Source organism: Brachycentrus maculatus, unplaced genomic scaffold, assembly GCF_059751285.1.
Source record: "Brachycentrus maculatus isolate JH-2025_06_01 unplaced genomic scaffold, ASM5975128v1 h1tg000221l, whole genome shotgun sequence".
NCBI lineage: Eukaryota > Metazoa > Arthropoda > Insecta > Trichoptera > Brachycentridae > Brachycentrus > Brachycentrus maculatus.
In genome coordinates, this window is record NW_028280972.1 from 666,164 (window position 1) to 687,196 (window position 21,033).

General features: G+C 32.4%; 1 protein-coding gene across 1 annotated transcript in view; it reads left to right on the forward strand.

The window, feature by feature from the left end:
* ftz-f1 (ftz transcription factor 1) overlaps positions 1-21,033 on the forward strand; it is a 199,651-nt gene that overhangs the window by 68,151 nt on the left and 110,467 nt on the right. Inside the window, exon 2 of the mRNA XM_088264221.1 lies at positions 8,653-8,727. Within this exon, the coding sequence (XP_088120347.1) occupies positions 8,653-8,727 (75 nt within the window). The remainder of the gene's footprint in view (positions 1-8,652; positions 8,728-21,033) is intronic.

Consider the following 21,033-nt stretch of genomic DNA (forward strand, 5'->3'; position numbering starts at 1 on the left):
CTTAATTTGTTTTTCATTCATTACTCATTTTGAGATAGTAAAACATTTATTTATATATTTTTTTCAAGTCTTCACATCGTTCCACGTGATGAATTCACAATAAATTATTACCAGATAATCGTTTATGAACAGCTTGTTCTACTTTTTTTATCTTGACCTTATTCACACGATATTACCTACTTACTCAGATCACTCTATAGGTATATTTCTACAAGGTATTGTTGCCTATTATACAATAAATCTTTTTTTACTATTTAAATCGTTTCAGTTATTCTATATTTATCGTTATTATCTATTACCCCAATTATAAATTGTTTTACAATGATTAAAGAAAACACTTGTTTTTTACCACTTGAGTTTTATTAAAGACTACTTATCTTGAAAATTTAGGAATCCAAAAAAACCTAAATTCTAATAATAATTTATCAAATAATATATTGTTTCAAAATTTTTCACCTTTGCTTTCCATTTTTTCTTTGATTTCAAATTCCGCCCCTTGACTAACCCCCTCCCCCTAACTTTCTCCTCTCCTTATTTATAGAACAATTTTATATTTTAGTTTATTTTAGTTAATGTCGTTTTTAAACATGTTCTATGTAATCAATTAGACATGATTAAAAACAATCTTCTTTTTATAATAAAATGTAACTTTGTTTTAAAATCACTATAATTTTATAGTGATTTAAAAACAACGTAACATTTTAATTATAAAATTCAAAATCACAAAGTTAGTGCTTTTCTTTTTTTTTATATAGTAAAAATGAACAACATTTTGTGTGTGTCCAAATCATCATTCACAAAATCTGGATTATCTCCTATTACAGGAGTTATTTTAATATTATTTTTTGACATCTCATCAAAGATGAAGAAAAAACAAAAACAAAAAAATATAATAGTAAAAATTAATTTCATTAATTGATTCGGCAGTCAATTTGTGGTAAAATCTATCCATTTTTAATTAATGTTTTACCTAGTAAATACCACTATTTCTTAAAATCCACTGTGACACGTGTTTCGATGCATTCCGCATCATTTTCAAACACAGTAATTCAAACATACGGTGTTTGAAAATGATGCGGAATGCATCGAAACACGTGTCACAGTAGATTTTAAGAAATAGTGGTATTTACTAAGTAAAATCTTAATAAAAAAAGTAAAAATTAAGTTTACTCGAAAGTAGAACAACGTGAATTTTAACTAATCGCATGAACAATCCATAAAACCTTGGTCCAAAATGTCATTTTTTATGCGTTACTCGTTTTTTGAGTGATTTTGGTGTAATTTATTTCATTAATTGATTCGGCAGTCACTTTGTGGTAAAATCAATCCATTTTTAATAAGTGTTTTACTTAGTAAATACCACTATTTCTTAAAATCTACTGTGACACGTGTTTCGATGCATTCGTAATTTATTTCGTCTGAGCATTATCCTTTATTGATTTCGCTGGCATTTCAGCACAAAAATACTTTTTTCAAATGTATTATTGTTATTGGCATATTTTAAAGTATCTCATAAATTTCTTCCGAATTTATTTTGACCTCTCAACATAAAAGAAGAAGAATGAGTGTAAAATGAATAGTTAACTAAATTTATGAAGTGAATGTAGTTGGTAGTAGGAGCAGAGGAAGACAAAGAAAAAAAATGGCTTGATCGAGTATTTCAAATACTTGAATGTGGTCAGGTCAGACACAGAGTCGGAATAATCAGCTGGTATGTATGAAAAGATGCATGAATGTTGAAGTGGCGAAGGTTGTTTGCAAAGACAGATTGGTGGAGCGTTCTATTTTCTCTGCTTACCTCTGCGGTGAAGTGGCGTGATGGTTAGTTACTTTTTTTAAGTAACAGAAACCCATCCTTATTGGGTAACCGAAAAAGTAATACATGCAACAATGATGCATACGTTACTGTTCGTGTGACTCCTGTATCTTTTACACACATGTGGGTTAAAGCTTTCTCCTTCCTACGAAATGCAACATTCATATTGGTACATTAAATTTGAAACCACATTTTTGTATCTTGATATATTTAGGTCTTACATAGACGCAGATTTTTTTTTGTATGGTGTCTTTAAATTGTAATGTTATTTGTTTGCTGTTAAATGACAATTTATTTGCTATAAATTTTCCTTTAATCCCATAATTTCTCCTTCGAAATGGAAGCGATCCTTTTCAAACTACAACTAAATCAGAAGCAGGTTTTTACTTCAGTATCAAAATAATATTCAGTAATTTGTGTTCAGTCTGCAAAATAGCTCGAAAAAACAGGGAATCCCAATGAGAACTTTTCATCGTCCACCACACTAACTTAATATTGGACGAACTGACTGTCTCTAATTAACGCCTCTAATTAATGCCTCTTAATTTGAACATATTTTCATCATAATTACTTTTCAAGTGAAAAGTTACTTCTAAAAATTCACAAGACTTTTACACCAATGCCAATGTAAACAACTATAAATAATATTCCTTAAAATGGCTAATATACAGAGGAGTGTATGTCAGGACAGAAGAGCGTTCCATCCTTTCTGCCTACCCCTGCGGTGAAACGGTGTGATGGTAGTAGTAGAAGTAGTAATAGTAGAATAATTTTTATTTATTTATTTAAATTTACATGTAGGTACTCGTACATGTCAGAAAATCCAATAACGATGATTCATAAAAAAATTAAATGCAGAAATGAACATAACAAAGTTTTAAAGAAAGCATACAAAAAATAATAAAACGTACTAAAAAAAGGAGAAAAACCACAATACAAAACAAAATCAGCAATAAAGATCATGATATCCGAGAGGAATTAGAGGCCTAAATCTAGTAATGCTGAGATGAAACAGATCCACCTCTCTTGGTAGGCCGCTCAGCAGACCAATCATCTTCTCCACAGACATTACCAATGCTAAATTGGCTCTTACGTTGTTCTCCGATACATATAATTCAATGCGCTTCAAGATGTATTGATAGTTGGCACAACTATCAATACATCGGCTGTCCAAACTCAAAACACAGTAAGGGACATTTTTTTTGTAGTACGTTTTTTTTGCATTTATTGACTAACTAGACTCTACTTAGTCCAAAAATGCAAAAAAAACCTACTACAAAAAAATGTCCCTTACTGTGTTTTGAGTTTGGACGGCCGACATCTTAAAGCGCATTGAATATCCATCGACACGAATTCATCAATATTATTTTAACAATTGTCGTTTTTCATTGAAAACAGCGATATCATTTTTAAAAACCTAATTTATTAATCAAATTTTAAAATCAACTACTGATTATTTGAGTCTGCCAAGCTCAAAAAAACAGTGTTTGATTTTGACATTTAATATATTAATTAATATGGAGTTCTGCAAATTGAACGCCAAATCTATAAATTAAAACCTAATGATTCATTTTATTTGATATCAACAGTTGTGCTGCACTTACTGTGCAGCTAAATTAAATAGTTTATTACTTCATAACCTCTATCAATTTTTAAATTTATAAACAATTAAAAACATTTTTAAACAGGTCAACATTTATGTATCACACATAAATCGTTAACTCAATATTTTATATACATATAAGAAAGATTGTTTTACTTACAAAACACAAGGGCGAGAAGAAAAAGCGACGTCAATAGAAACAGAGCGAGTGCGACGTATACCTACATGTTTTAATATTAATCTCATCTGAGCATCAAAATATTGGTCCTCCACCCCTTATAAATATAAGAAAGATTGTTAATGATCGAAAATCATTCTCACGTATTGCTCAAAACAGGTAAACCTGAATCATTTATTGTAATTATTTTCTACATTTCCTCCAAATACGGTCTTCACTGTATCAAATTTATCATTAAATTTTATTTTAAATTTATTTTTTGTTATAAACGATACAAACTTTCAATTTCATTTGACGTCGAGTTATGGAATCGCGATCAGATCCAAAGTAGCAGTTTTCCTTTTCAATGGCACAAAAACCCCCTTTCACGCTGACAAATCAAACATGCTGTAAATGTAACCGCTTTTACTCTCGTCTGTGCCACTTTCGCGAGAGATTATGATAATAACGTCTTGCAAAAAGCACTTTCGATGTCGGCTGAGTTCTCCAGTTGCTGATCTCGCCGCGAGCTGGCGATCATCTTTCCCTTTCGTTTGGTGCCAATCTGGAGGTGTAACGCACTTCGTACCTTGTGCGACGGTCACGTTACGACACAACCGCGGTAACTCGCTGTTGCCGAACACCTCCGGCATAACTTTCGCCGTCACTCGTCCCCCTTTCTTCGCTGTCTCTGCTCATTCGTGTATGTAGTTCTCGATCACTTTCTTCCTTTATGAGTCGCTAACAACTGGAGAATAAATACCTCGCAGCAATGGAGGTCACGCGTATTGCGTAAGGTCTCGTTTTCTTCTCGGAATATGAAATCGCTCTGCACCTATTCGTTAATATTTTATTTCAGTTTTGTAATATGCGGATTTCGTAACATTCCTATTAAGGCTTCACGTCTTCAACTTCAGCTTGTCTTAATATTATTTTTGTTTATTTTTTACTAAAGCGAAAATATGTAGTGAAAATAAAGTAATTAATTGAATTGTGATCTAAGCCAGTTGTGGATAAATACATATTCACTTACATAATTTGTCTAGATAAAAAAACAACAAATATCACTCATCTGAATCATAATTATATCATACGAGCAACTGGTGTACCATGACCCATTCTCAATCATATTATCTGCACACATTCTTACTCTCGGATAATTAATACAAATTATGTTTGTTTTGTTGATACTTATAATTTTGACAAACTTTTTCCCCACCTTTAACCTTGGTTTCTGATTTCATAATAAAACATTTTAAAAAGTGTCTTTCTAGAACATTTCAAATATTTGCTTTATCAGCTTCGTCATTGCCTTCCAATGGTAAAAAAACATTTTCTTAGAAAGTAGTATGGAAGTCTGGGGATTCACAAGACATACGACTTTCCGCTGGCCGATGAATGTAACTTCTGTAAATATCAGTACTTCTATTTAGTATTTGCACACATGATTTGGGCACGATAATTTTGATTTATTAATCTGAATTAAGTTTCTGTTGTTTGTATATAAGTATACATGTATTGTTTTCATATATATTTTTATCGTTATATGCAATACTTCTAATTGGGAAAAATAAAGATGGGAACATAGATTTACGTGTCATAAACTTAAATTTAAATATTGCGTTGCTCAATGCACTATCTGGTGCGTATAAGGGTTTGAATTTACTACATACTCCTGCGAACCATAACTTTTCCAAGGAATTCTAGAGTAATTAATTTTTTTATAAATTTTTTCGGCAGTCACGTTTTTGTAACATCTAACCATTTTAATATACATACCACTGTTTCTTAAAATCTATTGTGGCATGCGATTCGATGCATTCCGCATCATTTAAAAAAAAAGGATTTTTTATCAGGGTCGTTAGTCAGTATTTCAAAATCAGTAAATGTACTTTATTTAAAGAAAATCTAAATATTATTTTGTGAAATGAAAATTTCTCATTGTTTGATTGATTGACCATCTCAAATGTGAGTGGATCAAAAAACAAAGTCTTTTTCAAAATAATATATCAATATGATCCACAAAGTTAATGCTTTCAATATTCAAAACAAAATCTAAATAAACTATCGGCCATAGAAACGCTCGGGTGATGACGCTATGGCAACCGGCGACCCCGACCCGCCGATGCCACTGTCAGCGTGCAACTAGGTCAGCAGGCCGAAACATTTCTGCATTCAAAGAATCATCTCTGCATACCTGGCAAATACCCCAAAAATAATTCAAAAATATCTTAGCTAATATCAAAGCCCTCTGACTTTTTTTTGTAATTCTTCTTGTGCCGCACTTATCGCTCACTCCTTTTAAGAACGTCTTAAATAAAAAAAAAAAGATTTTTCAGGAGAACGTTTTTAAAGTTTAAAAATATAACACAATGTATTTAAAATAAATATTAAGCCACTTATTGAACTTTTTACTGTGCAACAGATCTTTTGAGGTAAAACCTGAAGGTTTTTTTCTCCATTTGAAAATATTTAGTTTATTAAAAATAATAATTATACAATATCTTTTCTTCAAAATGCAAAAACAACATTTTCTGGCCTGTAGCGGGTAAATATCAAATTAAAAATATGACGTTCTTGAATGGAGTGAGCGATATGTTAATATGAGCTTGATAATTCATGCAATCATCAATTGGCTTTAAAGGGTAGATCATATTAGTGCTTGGAATTATACTGGTAATTATTATATATACATAAAAATTCTAGGTATTTTCACAATCATTGAACAATATGTGTTGTGATTTATTTAAAACACGTGTAAGGATTATCCAGGAAATTGAAATAATAAGAAAAGGTTATGTTCACGTTGTTTTGTACAGCGATGTTTTTTTTTAAATCATTATTTGATACATCCATTATTTTGTTAACTTTATTTATTGATTTGGCGTTTAATTAGTAGAACTTCATTTTAATTTATGTATTAATTTTAAATCAAACACAGATTTTTTGAGTCTACTAAGTTGTATTTTATTAACAAAAACACACAAAAAATTATATTGTTACAATTGTTTCGCCTTGTTAGGGCATTATCCAACGAATGTCGTTAGAGCATTATCCAACGAATCCAACGACATTCGTTGGATAATGCCCTAACAAGGCGAAACAATTGTCTCAATATAATTTTTTGTGTGTTTTTGTTAATAAAATACAACTTAGTAGACTCAAAAAATCTGTGTTTGATTTAAAATTAATACATAAATTTTGTTAACATGCTATGAACCTATGTTACCTGATACCTATACGAGCTTCATAATTAGAAGCTTTTATTTAATTAAAAACTTATTCTCACCCCTAAAAACATACGTTGAGAGCGGGGGCTGGAACGTATTGCTTAGTAGCAATTTTCTCTTAAATGTAGTTTATATTATGCACTTGTCTAACAGCCGTAACTATATCACAGCAAAAGCCGCATATTTTTTACTTGAAATTATATTTACCCGCTACAGGGCAGAAAGTATATGACTCGTCTCAAAAATCGTCAAAACATTTCATTAAGTGCAATGACTACAATTTAAATTAATGTAATTTATTGGCTGTTGTGAACAAAGAACACGAAACATAATTCGCTCACTCCTTTCAAGAACGTCATAAATCAAAAAACTTGATTTTTCAGTAGAACGCTTTTAAAGTTTAGCAATATAATACAATGTATTAAAAATGAATATCAAGCCACTTATTGAACTTTTTACTGTGCAACAGATCTTTTTAGGTAAAACGTGAATGTTTTTTCTCCATTTGAAAAATATTTAATATTTTTAAAAAAATACTTAAACAATACCTTTTCTTCAAAATGCAAAAACAACACTTTCTGCCCTGTAGCGGCTAAATATGAAGTTAAAAATATGCCGCTTTTGCTGGGATATAGTACATTTTCTGGGCATTCCGAAAACATGCACAACTGGAAATTGACGATTTTTGATTTATGACGTTCTTGAAAGGAGTGAGCGAATTGTGATAAAATCGTGCAAGGGTGTTCATTCTGTATAGGAAGGAAAACAGTGCCTTAGTTGCCATACTCGCATACGTGTTTTATATAAGAAGACCACTGCTTACTGTAAATAATTTTGCGTGCGTGCTTGTTCTTGATTACACCACCCTGAGCACACCACTCAAAACGTGCTCATAATAAATGTATAATAATAATAAGCACTAATAAATATTTTTGTTATAAGTATTAATAAGAGTGCCTGAACATAACCTGTTAACCAGGCGGGACGTATAAATACGTCAAACGTAAACAATATCGGCAACGGGTAGGACATATGAATACGTCCTGAAAATATATGTTGCGCCCTGGAATGTAAGTAGTCATCAATACGTGTTTTGACAGGAATTATTTGTTTGTAATTTTGTATTTTCCTTTGTGATTCACATATAAATAAACGAACAAATATATATTTGATAGTCTATTCATATATGTATTTTAAGTATAAATAAGATACATTTATTTAATAACGTCCACCCGGCGTGACGTACTGACACGTCCTAGTAAAAAAGTTGCGCCCGTTGTATGTTCAACAACGTCATCTATCAAAAATGGTCAATTTTCAGTTATGCATGTTTTCGGAATGCCCAGAAAATTTACTATATCCTAGCAAAAGCGGCATATTTTAAACTTTATAATTACCCGCCACAGGGCAGAAAGTATTGTTTTTTTTTAAACATACTAAATATTTTTCAAATGGAGAAAAAAATTGAGCTTGATATTTATTTTTAATACTTTTTATTATATTCTTAAACTTTAAAAACGATCTCCTGAAAAATCAAGTTTTTTTATATATGACGTTGTTGAAAGGAGTGAGCGATATATTGTATATTTCTTTGTTCTGGAATCATGAACTAAGATCGATGTAGCATTTAGTCCTCGCAACATTTAAATAAATGTATACTTACCCTTAATTTCCTTAAATAATACCGACCATTCCACATTACCCGGTGCTTTTATTTTCAATTATTCAACATTTTACTAACAAGTGGAATCAGCGAAGCCTTGTAATGCTTTTCTGAATTATTTACACGCGACCTGATTTTACGATCCTATATGTGTAATCAGTTTAATCTAGTTTTCTGTTGCAGGTCTTTTAGACGACAAATCAGAGTTACCAGAACTAAGTGAAATTTCAATGGACCCGTGCAGTGCAAGAAGTACGAGTAAGTTACAAATTTTGATACCTGTAACTCCTTTTTTATGGAATATAAAACCCAACTACACCATTTTAGTCTAATTCATAAAAAAATATAGTAATTTATGTATATTATTTTTTGACATCTCATCATAGATGAAGAAGAATATGGAAGTCTGGGCATTTACGGGGCTTACGACCGTCATAGGCTGGTTTGAGTGATCACTTTACACACGTGTAACATTCACCAATTCTACCCATTATTGACAACCACACTACTCAAATTCTTGGAAGTTCTATATATATGAACCAATTTAGAAACCTTGTTCATGAATCACTAAAACTTCACTAGAGACATCTATTGGTGAGATGTAAAGAAGCTTTTTATTAAGCAGAAACTCTTATATTAGTATGTGAGATCCGAATCCCGGATTATAATCACACACATGAGAAACGCCAGAAAATACCATTTTCATTTTTATTATTAAGCTTATAATTTGACCAGATAATTTATTTACAACATTTTGAGTGTGTCCAAATACTTGTTCACAAAATCTGGATTATCTCCAATTACAGGAGTTATTTTCATATTATTTTTTGACATCTCATCAAAGATGAAGAAGAATATGCCCAGACTTCCATATTCTTCTTCATCTTTGATGAGATGTCAAAAAATAATATGAAAATAACTCCTGTAATTGGAGATAATCCAGATTTTGTGAACAAGTATTTGGACACACTCAAAATGTTGTAAATTTATGTATACTTATATCCAATGGAAGTACAGTAAACCCTTAATATAACGGACCTCTATTTAACGAACTTCGGATAAAACAGACTAAAAATGCGTTCAAATATTATGTTAATAGTATACATGCTTAAATTCTATAGATTCTGAATCAATTTTTACCGGTCATGATAATCACGTCATTCGTGTAGCACTTGAATTTGAGACATAATGCCCTCCTAGACCGCACCTAGCCGGAGCAACGACGGCACTGCAAAAATTAAGTTATCCGTGGTAAGATCAAATCTGGATGATCTAGTAACATTTATCAACTATTCGTCAGATAACGTAGTGCAACTATATTAAACGCACATTCTTTATATTGGAGAGATGATTATAAAAAAAACAGCAAACTTCACAAGTGCACACAAAACAATCCTTTTCCAAAGAAAAAAAAAGCAAGCGCGTCGATATCAAATAGCCACGTCACTTCACAAGTGTCCGAAGACAATAAATAAAATTTTGTTTGTGTTTTGGATTGTTTATTTATATCTTAAAAGAGTGTTCATATTTTCAAAAATAAGTTTTTTGATTTTGAAACCTTATTTAACGGACACCATCTCTCTCCAATCAGTCCGTTATATCGTGGTTTTCTGTATCGGGCATTTTATAAAATCAGAAATTCGGCTTAATTACACTACTTTTCAAATTATAATAACACGTTTCTGTATTTCAAGTTTGAAAATAATTCTCTTTGGAATTATATTATTTGTTCGTCTTACACCTTGTATTTGATTATAATACATATTATATCCATATTATGTCCATGTGCCATTTGGACGGTTGCTTCTACTTGGAAGGTTGATGGCAAGAAATACACATCACGCTAAGCCGGTTTTGAGAAATGTGTTTTAAACGTAGAAAATTGTTTGATCTGGCCTTTTTAGTAATCAAATTCCGTGAACAACAGAATGGCTAATAGATATTTCTAACATCGAACTCTCCCGACATTTATTTCACTACATATAGGGATTTTTTTAGAGGTTTGGTTTTTAAATTTTGTCAATTTGACTGTTGCCTTGATTTGAAGTTAGTATGTTTTGCCATTTCACCATGAATAGACTGACATCAGAACAGCGCTTGCAAAGTGTGCAAATTTGTTTTGCGCAATTTGTTGTTTTGAATGATTTTTTTTTTCACTAAAAACCTAAATTTTGGTCATTGACGAAGCACATTTTCGGTTAAATGGCTATGTCAATAAGCATAATTGCCGAATTAGAAAACCCAGAAGCCTTTGTCAAGACGCCCGTACATCCATTCAAAGTCGCTGTTTGGCGTGCTTTATGGCAAAACTTATCTACATCGAAGTTTCAAGAATTTGAACAGTGTAGTTGTCAATCATGGGTAGAATTGGTGTATGTTGCACACGTGTATCACATCACTTTAACCAGCCTATGACGGTCGCGGCCCTGTAGATGCGACTTCCATATTATTCTTCATATTTATTGAGATGTCGACAAAGAAGTAGATTTTCTGTCATTCATAATATGTATCCTTATAAGGTTTTTTAAAAGACATCGCAAATATATAGGATGAAATGCATTTCTTGTCACGTACTTACAAAGCACCACAAAAACGACAACGCTGTAGAAATAATGTGTTAAATTTCACAATAAAATCAGTTTTACTGCTACGGTTTCCCAACCGCCATTGTCTGGCCACTTTGGGCAATTCAAATATCATAATCGTCGGGTAGAAAATGTTACATCGAAGGAAATGTATACACTGCGATTAATTCTGTAAATCGACTTGTCTGCGACTGAATTGTCGGTTGGCGAACTGGGCGCAATAAATATCCGAATGCGCCCAATCCGCCGAATACAGAATCGGGGCAAGCGCGTCCTTTGTGTTTTCGTGCGGCTTGTTTATTTCTCTATAAATATATTCTGAGCCGGTAGATGTCTCCGCCAAACCAAAATGTATTTTTTTTTACTTTCGTCTCGCATTTCTGCTTGACCGATGAATTCCTAGATGGCTTCTTAATAAATTGACGGTACGGTTTAATAATTGCAAACCTTCAACTTAGTCCATTTCTATAAATTTTATATCTATCAATCACGTCATATACAATTGAATTCAATTAATAACTGCAGGGAATATTGCAGTGTGTTATCGCCATATTAAATTATAAATCTGAATCCAGTGTGTTCTATTATTTGCGAATAGTCCTTAACCCATATACTTTGCCATCTATGATCATAAAATTTATTGCCTTTAATGAATATGTTTAATATAATATTATATTTTCAATAATTTATTTATTTAGATGTATGCAACAATGTCAGTAATTGAGTACGATGCGTATTATACTAGACAATGTCATATCAATATGACATTGTCTGATATCGCTTACTCCTTTCAAGAACGTCATAAATCAAAAATTGTCAATTTTCAGTTGTGCATGTTTTCGGAATGCCTAAAAAATGTACTATATCCCAGCAAAAGAGGCATATTTTTAACTTAATATTTACCCGCTACAGGGCAGAAAGTGTTGTTTTTGCATTTTGAAGAAAAGGTATTGTTTAATTATTGTTTTAAATAAACTAAATATTTTTCAAATGGAGAAAAAAACCATCAGGTTTTACTTTAAAAGATCTGTTGCACAGTAAAAAGTTCAGTAAGTGGCTTGATATTTATTTTTAACACGTTGTATTATATTTTTAAACTTTAAAAACGTTCTCCTGAAAAATCAAGCATTTTGATTTATGACGTTCTTGAAAGGAGTGAGCGATATGTCAATATTATAGGTGTCGCAACTTGATATGAAACATCTTTCGTTCTTTTTTATATGAAAAAAGATGGAAGTCTGAGCATCTCAGGGAATTTCTCATCTTGGATTTTCGCTGGCTTATGCGATCACTTTATACACTTGAGTAACGTTCACCGTTCTGTCCGTTATTGAACATCCATATTGCATTACATTTTGAAACCTGTATATATGCAACGATCTCGAGTACTTTCCACATGCGGGTTGTATTTCCCAATTGAATTGGATATATGACTGATTGTAGCGCCATCAGTTGAGAACTTTATGAAGCATTTCGCTTATAAAACACATATAAAATAAAAAAAATTGTGCTTATGATCCAATTTTAAAACGCATGATCTTAAAAATGTTTGTCGCGACATAATGTTGGATTAGTAAAGCTGGCCATTGATGAATTTACATTACGGGAGATTTTTTTATACGACGACAAATTCAGCGAAATATCTTATTTATCTTATAAAATGGTGTGTCGAACATACTTTTACAGATTAACAGGTTGTTTTTCAGTTGAAAAATACTTGCTGCCCGTCAATAAATATCTTAAATGTCTTTATTAAATGAGTCAGAAAAACGCAAAACATTTTTTCTGTACAGACAGATAATATATTATTATTCGCTGATATCTCTCTACTTTCTGCACTAAATTTAAAAGTGCACACAATAATATTTTTAATAATAAATAAGCACACGACATATCCAATTTACTTCATACTCGTGTTCTGTTTTACGAAAAACTTTGAGTATTTGAACTTTTTTATTTTTTTATTTTTTTATTGAAATATCGGCTATCCAAATGATTCCAAAAAACACCTACAGCAAAAGCACAATATAACGGACCTCTATTTTACGATCTTCGGATGTAATGGACAACAAATCCGGTTAATTGTAAAAAAAATTCAAAACGTCTTCTAAATATAATATTATACATGCTTAAATTCAAGTGTCACTGCATAACTATGTAACATGCATTTTCGTAATTTTAGAGAGTTGATTATAAAAAAAACAGCAACTCCACTTTACGACAAGTGTCCGAAGACAATTAATATATTTACCCAGATTTGTGAACAGGTATTAGGACACACTCAAAATATTGTGAATAAATAAATGGTCAACGTTTCAGTTTCAAACCCTTATCCGCACCTTATGGTGCATAGGGCACTGTTATCTTGATCATTAACACATGAAGGAAAGGTGATCAGCCCTCCGCTTCAGGTACCAGTCCAGGGTTATATTGAATAAATATTACAATGAAAAAATTACTAATATTTATTTGACCCCCCCCCCTGGGAATCGAACCCGGGACCTCCAGTATGGTAGCCAAGCGTGCTGACCATTACACTACGGAGGCGGACAAATGTAAAAAAAAACCGGAACAATTAACCGGACGAATGGTCAACGTACCATATAATTATCTGCATAAAAATAGAAAAATAAGTTTCCAGGCGTTTCCAAGTTTGTAAAATAATCCGAATAATCTTGCATACAGGTGTCCTCATAAGGGTCTCTCCTGAATAAAAGCTTTCTAAATCCGATTGTAGATGCTGTTGTAAACTCAATCATAGAGCCTCATGAGATTGACCATATCTGTATAACATCTAAATTTTGAGTAATGTGGTTAACAATCATGGGTAGAATTGTGAATGTTACACATACGTAAACTCATCACTTTACCAGCCTATGACAGGTTGTAAGCCCTGTTATTGTTGAAAAATTATGTTGTTTTTTTGCTGTAAAATCAACATGGATCCGAATCAAGGGCGCATGAGGTTTGTAATCCTTTGTTATATATCAAATGTTAATTCCATTAAATTATACTTTAGAGTAAATAAACAGCAATTTTTAAAAGTTCATCATTCCTTGCCTGTTTGCTCTAAGATAGCACGTGTGCTTATAATTTACATGGATTCGAATCAAGGACGTATGAGGTTAGTAAGCCTTAGTTCTAAAACGAATGTCAATTCCACTAGATTGCGTGTATCCCACGAAATAAAAAACTGAAGCGAAGGGTGTTTCGGAAGTTTTTGTTTTTTGCAAATACGCCCCAAAATTCCTTATTCCTGTAACGTTCCAAAATGTATGTGCTTAAGATTCGCAAATTATCCAATTTAGTTTTTGCATAGCGAAATTTCAACATTTTGAGTGTGTCCAAATACTTGTTCACAATAAAAAAAAATTAAAAAAATTAAAAAAATAATAGCGAAATTTCATTAATATTGTCTATATCTGCAAACATTTTATTTTGATTTGAAATGGGGATGTGATACCTTTAGGTTTCCTGCCGATTGTGTTTTTGCCTAGAATTTTCACTCATGAATTACATAAAATTATAGTTACTTTAAACATAAAGAGTAAATCCACTCACGAGTAGGCAAAGGCTATAAAACTTAAAAAGTTGAAGCCTGAGTAGGGTCATGATAAGCGGTGTTGCATAAGCCGTAGCTAGATTTTAGAGTCACTTGGACGTTAGGTAATTCAAAAAAAATTATGAAAGGTATAAAATGAGGTTCAGCCTATAATACGCTCATATTGCTTGCACTATCAAGCGTGTTAAGCTGAATTTGGGCTGTATTTACCCAAATTCCCCTAATTCTGAGTATAAAAATTCAATGATATGCCAAATTATTTATTTATGTATGTGCATCGGCTGTCTCGTGAACTTAAAATTATTCATACACGAGTTTATCTTACCATTATGTCACCTAAAGCAACACTGTGTTATTTCTTTAGCGTGAATCAAATATTAAAATATACGAACTTTTGGGGTCGACAATCTAAGGCAGATTGGTTGTTAAAAATGAATATATCATGCAACAGTTTGTTCACACCCGATATTATACAATGCCCGAAAAAACGTTTATTTTCAAATAGTACCTTTTTAAAACAAAAACAGCCTTACGAGCATATATCTTATAAAGAATATACTTATGGGCCACCACCGGCCCGCCGAGCTATTTTATCCGGCCTTCAATCGTCTCAGCGAAGCATATGCAAATAAAAAAAATTACAAGTTTATACATATAAAAAAATAAATATTATTAAATGCATACAAGCATGTACAAAGCATTTGCAAGATAAATCATTTATCTTTTTGGCATCACATATACGTGTGAACAGTTTTATTCGAGGATGAAACAAATAAAATACAAAATTCGAACGAGAATTAAAACCTCGAAAATTCTATGCATATAATTATATATACATATATAACATACATATATATACATATATATATATATATATATATATATATATATATATATATATATATATATATATATATATATATATATATATATATATATATATATATATATATACATATACATATATAACCTTTCTTCCAAAGGCGTGCATTAGGCTGAAAAGCAGTGCCTACCCTGCATTACTCGCGTTTCATTTGCACGCCACTGCTTTCTTCCTCTTATTTATAATATTTATTAGTTGTCTAAGAATATTCTACTTGCCAAGATGTAGGTACAAGGATTTATAGCATATTTAGTTTATATGTCTTTAAAAAAATAGTTAATGTATAAATTAATTAGGTTGATCCCTAAAAACAGTACAATAGATACAATAGACAATACAATACAAAGATACTATGGATTCAATATCAATATCAATTAAGATTTCATTCGCACATTTTGTTTCCAATTCAAACCTTACTTTGTAAATAAATTGGACATATTCACACTGAATTAGGGCATCCTGTGATGACTTCTCATCACATTCACAAATATGTTATGTCTAATTTGAAAACGGAAGAGATTACGAAATGCTCCATGACACGTAAAAATGCATGGTATTGACTATTCCAAATATTTCTTCCTTTCTTCTCCTTGCTATCCTATATTCTGACAAGCTTCAATCAATCATCGCCTTTAATAACAAAACCTACCTGTTTTATATAAGACGATGATGTAAAATATTTTAAAGATATATTCTAAGAATATCTTTAAAAAGTAAAGACTGCCATTTTTTCAATAAAAAAATCTTATTTGAATTGGCGGTTTGAATTGACTTAAACGATGCTATTCGTAATTTCACACGTTAAAAATTTAACGTATATGTAAGTAGTTATAATATGTTACGACTTTTATCTCCTTACCTACCTCAAAGCGAAATACGTTGTAGGAACAGAAAATGTACTATCTAATTGGGTCAAATTTGTTGAGAAAACAATGATTTAACAACAAAAATCTGACATTTATGAACTCTATTGATATAACCCATAAAGTGAGCTCTTAATAGCTTGTTTTATTTTTGTTTTTAGTAATAACGCAGGTGTTATTACATTCGCTTGAAAACATGTTTGTTTTCAATACCACTATTTCTTAAAATCTACTGTGACACGTGTTTCGATGCATTCCGCATCATTTTCAAACACTGTATGTGAAGCTAATTCCAGATATAAGAGTTGGGTCCTTGGGACGTTGACGGTTGAAGATGGGGTAGGAGCTGTTTTGTTACGGTAACAGCTTCTACCCCGTCTTCAACCTTCAACGTCCCAAGGACCCAACTCTAGTATTTGGAATTAGCTTCACATATGGTGTTTGGAAATGAAACACGAGTGAATGGAAACACGTGTCACAGTAGATTTTAAGAAATAGTGGTATTTACTAAGTATTTTTTAATTAAAAATGGATAGGTTTTAACACAAAGTGACTTCCGAATCCTTTAATGTATTTTTTAATTTAGAAATATTAATAGGTACCTGACAAATAGGACATTGTCATAGCGTTACCGCCTTGCAATGGGGGGTGGAATAACTCATTTTACATGCATATATTATCGTAGCTACTCTTAATGTAACCTGCTTCACTATTAATAATTTATAATCTTAGATCATATAAATGTATTTGGTTCATTATTATTTAACGATTGCTAAACGACATGTGGTCCACCAAGCAACCACTTGGTTAAAAGTAAAAGAAAGAAGAGAGGAAGCCCATATTTCTAATATGTTCAATTTGCTTGTGCACAATACTTGTGGGTATACAAATATTCAGCATCTGTCTAAAAGCACGCTTTCCGCCGTGAGTACTGTTTAGCATTGCGTATATTAAAATATTTGTGTTATTTATACACGAGCATGTATAAATATAAAAATTTTATTTTATTAGTATTTTATTTATGTAAATATTTATTTTATTAGTTTGTAATGAATACTGTACACCTAAGGACACAAAAACCATCGCACTTACCTGTCCTGTTACCTTTGTTGACTTTGCTGAGCCGCTCTTGTAAGAAATTATTTTTCTATTAATGTTTCTTTTTACGTCGCATTAAGGATATTATCGTTTTAAGATTATTAAGTTTTAAATATCACACCAGTCTTGTTTTACTGGCGTTAACGTAAACATCACATAAAAAATTGGGAAGATATGAATGAGCAAGATACGGTAAAAAAATCATCTCAAAACATGAATTTTCTCGTTGTGTTGGGTGCTCTAAATATACTGTAAGGAGTCAAAAAAAAATTCCAAGAAAATGAATCTGTAGACCGGAAAAAAGTAAGCGGTGGAAGACGCGGGACTTCTAGAGAGGACCGTATGAAAAAAAACCGTTATGGAAAATCGTTTCATAACGACACCCAAAATACACAACAAGGTGCAATCTGCTAGCACTTCAACATTTTCTGTGAAAACCGTGTCCAGAAGACTGTTAGAATTTTATTTCGGAATTCGGCGAAAAAAGATTCTTAATGGAGAAAACGTAAAAAGCTCGGTTAAATTGGACGAAAGAACAAAAGAATTGCACCTTGAAGTATTGGTAGAAGGTCATATTCTCCGAAGAATTGAAGTTTATTTTATTTTACCTAGATGGAAGAAAGCTATTGCGCCAAAAAATTATCAGGTAATCTGCTACCTGAAATATAAAATTGATTTTTATTCACAACTGAGAATAATAAAATGTTGTTTGTACCGAAATATTCATTATATTTAATATTCAATATTCAATATGAAAAGAATATTCATCACATATATTAATCAATCGAAAAAGAACGATTTTTACATAAATTTTAATAAATTATAGCCAATTTTCCCATTTTTAGCGATTGCGATGGTTTTTGTGTCCGTAGTTGTATTATAACCAGGAGCATTTCATATAGGCAGAAAAGCAGTGCCTATCCTAACTTGCCAGCGTGACATATAGTACCTTCCCTACCTTACTAAGTAGTACCCAGCTTACATTACTACCTACCTCTACTGCCTATCATAATTAATTTTCTGAGCACGCCACTAGTTATAACGTGTACTCTTCGTACGTCTCCGTGTACTCTAGTATAACGTACATGTAATCAAATGAGATTTTAGTTAAAGTGATCAAATAACCTAGGCCACCCGCATCACACATGTGTGACGTCACCGGCACTCTCAAACAAACATCGTAAAATATGCCTGTCTTCCGAATTACAGGTGGCCATCCGCAAAAAGGGCAGTGCGCAACATGTCAGTGACATAATCGATAACTGTAATTTTAAAGCGCAACCTTTTCCAGTTGGTTTTACTCGAATTATTTTAGAGTCACCTTCTTCCTAGCTATACATCCCAACTCATCGTCCCTGTAGACTGCTAGGGTCAGCTCTCCTCCTCCTCAGGTTGTATGTAGGTCCTTCTGTCGCGTAGGCCATGCTTTCGAATCGTGTTATCTTTCTGCAGCATCCATGAATTTTTTGGTCTTCCTCTAGATATCTTTCGAGGAAGATCCATTATTTTATTTATTTATTTCCAATTATTTTAGAGTCATGCTCCTGGATAAATGTATGGCAGTAATAATATAAGAATAACCTTTATATATATCACCGAGCTGATTTCAAACACTGCACTGATATATGCACAGAAACCGGATGGATTCTACAATTTGCAAAAAATAAGAAGTGAATTATTTACAAACAGGATTAGCCCACTCAAATACCTCAATGTTTTGAGTGTATGTTACCTCAATATTTTCCATTCTGGAGTGTATTTTTTATGTTTATTAAATCCATATGAAATTCATATAATTCGTTTATATATGTTCATATGTTATTTTATTTTACATAACTTAATAATTTGCATCATTTAATTTTTTTTAATAAAGGGTCCGCCAAATAACTTTTTTTTTTTGAAAATGCTATAAAAAAAAAACTACTGAATATTTTCTCAAATTTCTTTTTTTATTTATAAGTACAATCCTTCCGGTTAATAATGGAAAATAATTTCATTCAAATGGCTGCCTCGGCTGGCCATGCAGTAGCCTACACGATCGGTCCAATTTTTAAGCACATTATCGATTGTGTGCAGCTGTATTTCACCAATGGCTTCACGAATATTGTCCTTTAAAGCGTCAATTGTCTCTGGCTTGTCGGCGTAACATTTATCTTTGAGGGCACCCCACAAATAATAGTCCAACGGTGTCAAATCGCAGCTCCGAGGTGGCCAAACGACATCAGCTCTGCGGCTGATAATGCGATCTTCAAAAACAGGGCGCAAAACATCGAGTGTAGCTTCGGCTGTGTGGCACGTAGCGCCGTCCTGTTGAAACCAAATGTTGCCAATATCCTCCTCTTCAATTTTTGTGAACAAAAATCCGTTCAACATGGCCCGATAACGATCGCCATTGACTGTAACGGCCACTCCTTGCTCATTTTCAAAGAAAAATGGCCCAATTATGCCTCTGGACCAAAATCCGCACCAAACAGTGACTCGTTTTGGGTGTACCGGCTTTTCAATGTATGCGTGCGGGTTTTCTGTGCCCCAAATACGACAATTTTGCTTGTTTACATACCCGCCAAGATCAAAATGAGCTTCATCCGAAAAGATGATTTTTTTGGCAAAATCGGCATCTTCTGTAAGTCGATCGCAGGCCCACTCAGCGAAGCGAAAACGCATTGGATGGTCAGTTGGCTTCAACTCCTGAACCAATTGGACTTTGTATGGCGTCATACCAAGGTCTTTATGCAAAATTCGTCTCAATGATGTCTCCGAAATGTTCAATTGTTGAGAACGACGGTGAATTGATGTTGATGGCGCTTCACGCACACTTTCTGCCACAACATCGATATTCTCGGGTGTACGCACTGTTTTTGGCTTTTCACGCTTTGGTTTATCGATGAGGATGCCAGTTTCTTTCACTTTTTTCACAAGATAACGAACATACGGAGCTGACGGTGCTTCTCTTCTTCCAAAAACCGTACGCAATTTTCGCACACATTCTGCAACATTACCATGATTTTCAAAGTAATGTCGCAATATTTCCCAGCGTTGTTCAAGCGTATACACAACCATATTCGCTCAGCGGAAGGATAAAACTAATTATCTGTCAAATCAGACATGAGCTAAGTGTTACCATTCACGAAATAAGCACTAGTTGAAAAAAAAAACTTTAGATGGCGGACCCTATATATTTTTTTATATTATTATTCAGTCTGATAATTTATTATTTTTCGAAGCATGGGTGAAGACTGTAGATGATTCGATTATCTTTATTTCTATCGCTTTTTAAAATCGAATCACTTTAGTAATTTGCGTAAATAAAAACGCAGAATTCTAGTCAACCAAATCGTGAGTTTGTCAACAAGTAAGAAAAGAAAAAATAACCTTTAATGTTCTCAAGTACATTCATATTCTTGATTTGCGTTGACTACAGGCAGTAATTCAAAACACCAACCTAAACATATTGTTGAAAACTTTATGTACCTTATGGTCTATTACTTTTCTTCAGTAATTCCTGCACTATTCAAGGGCCAGACCATGGAATAAATTACTTAATCATGTTAAAAATCATCATCAAAATGCATC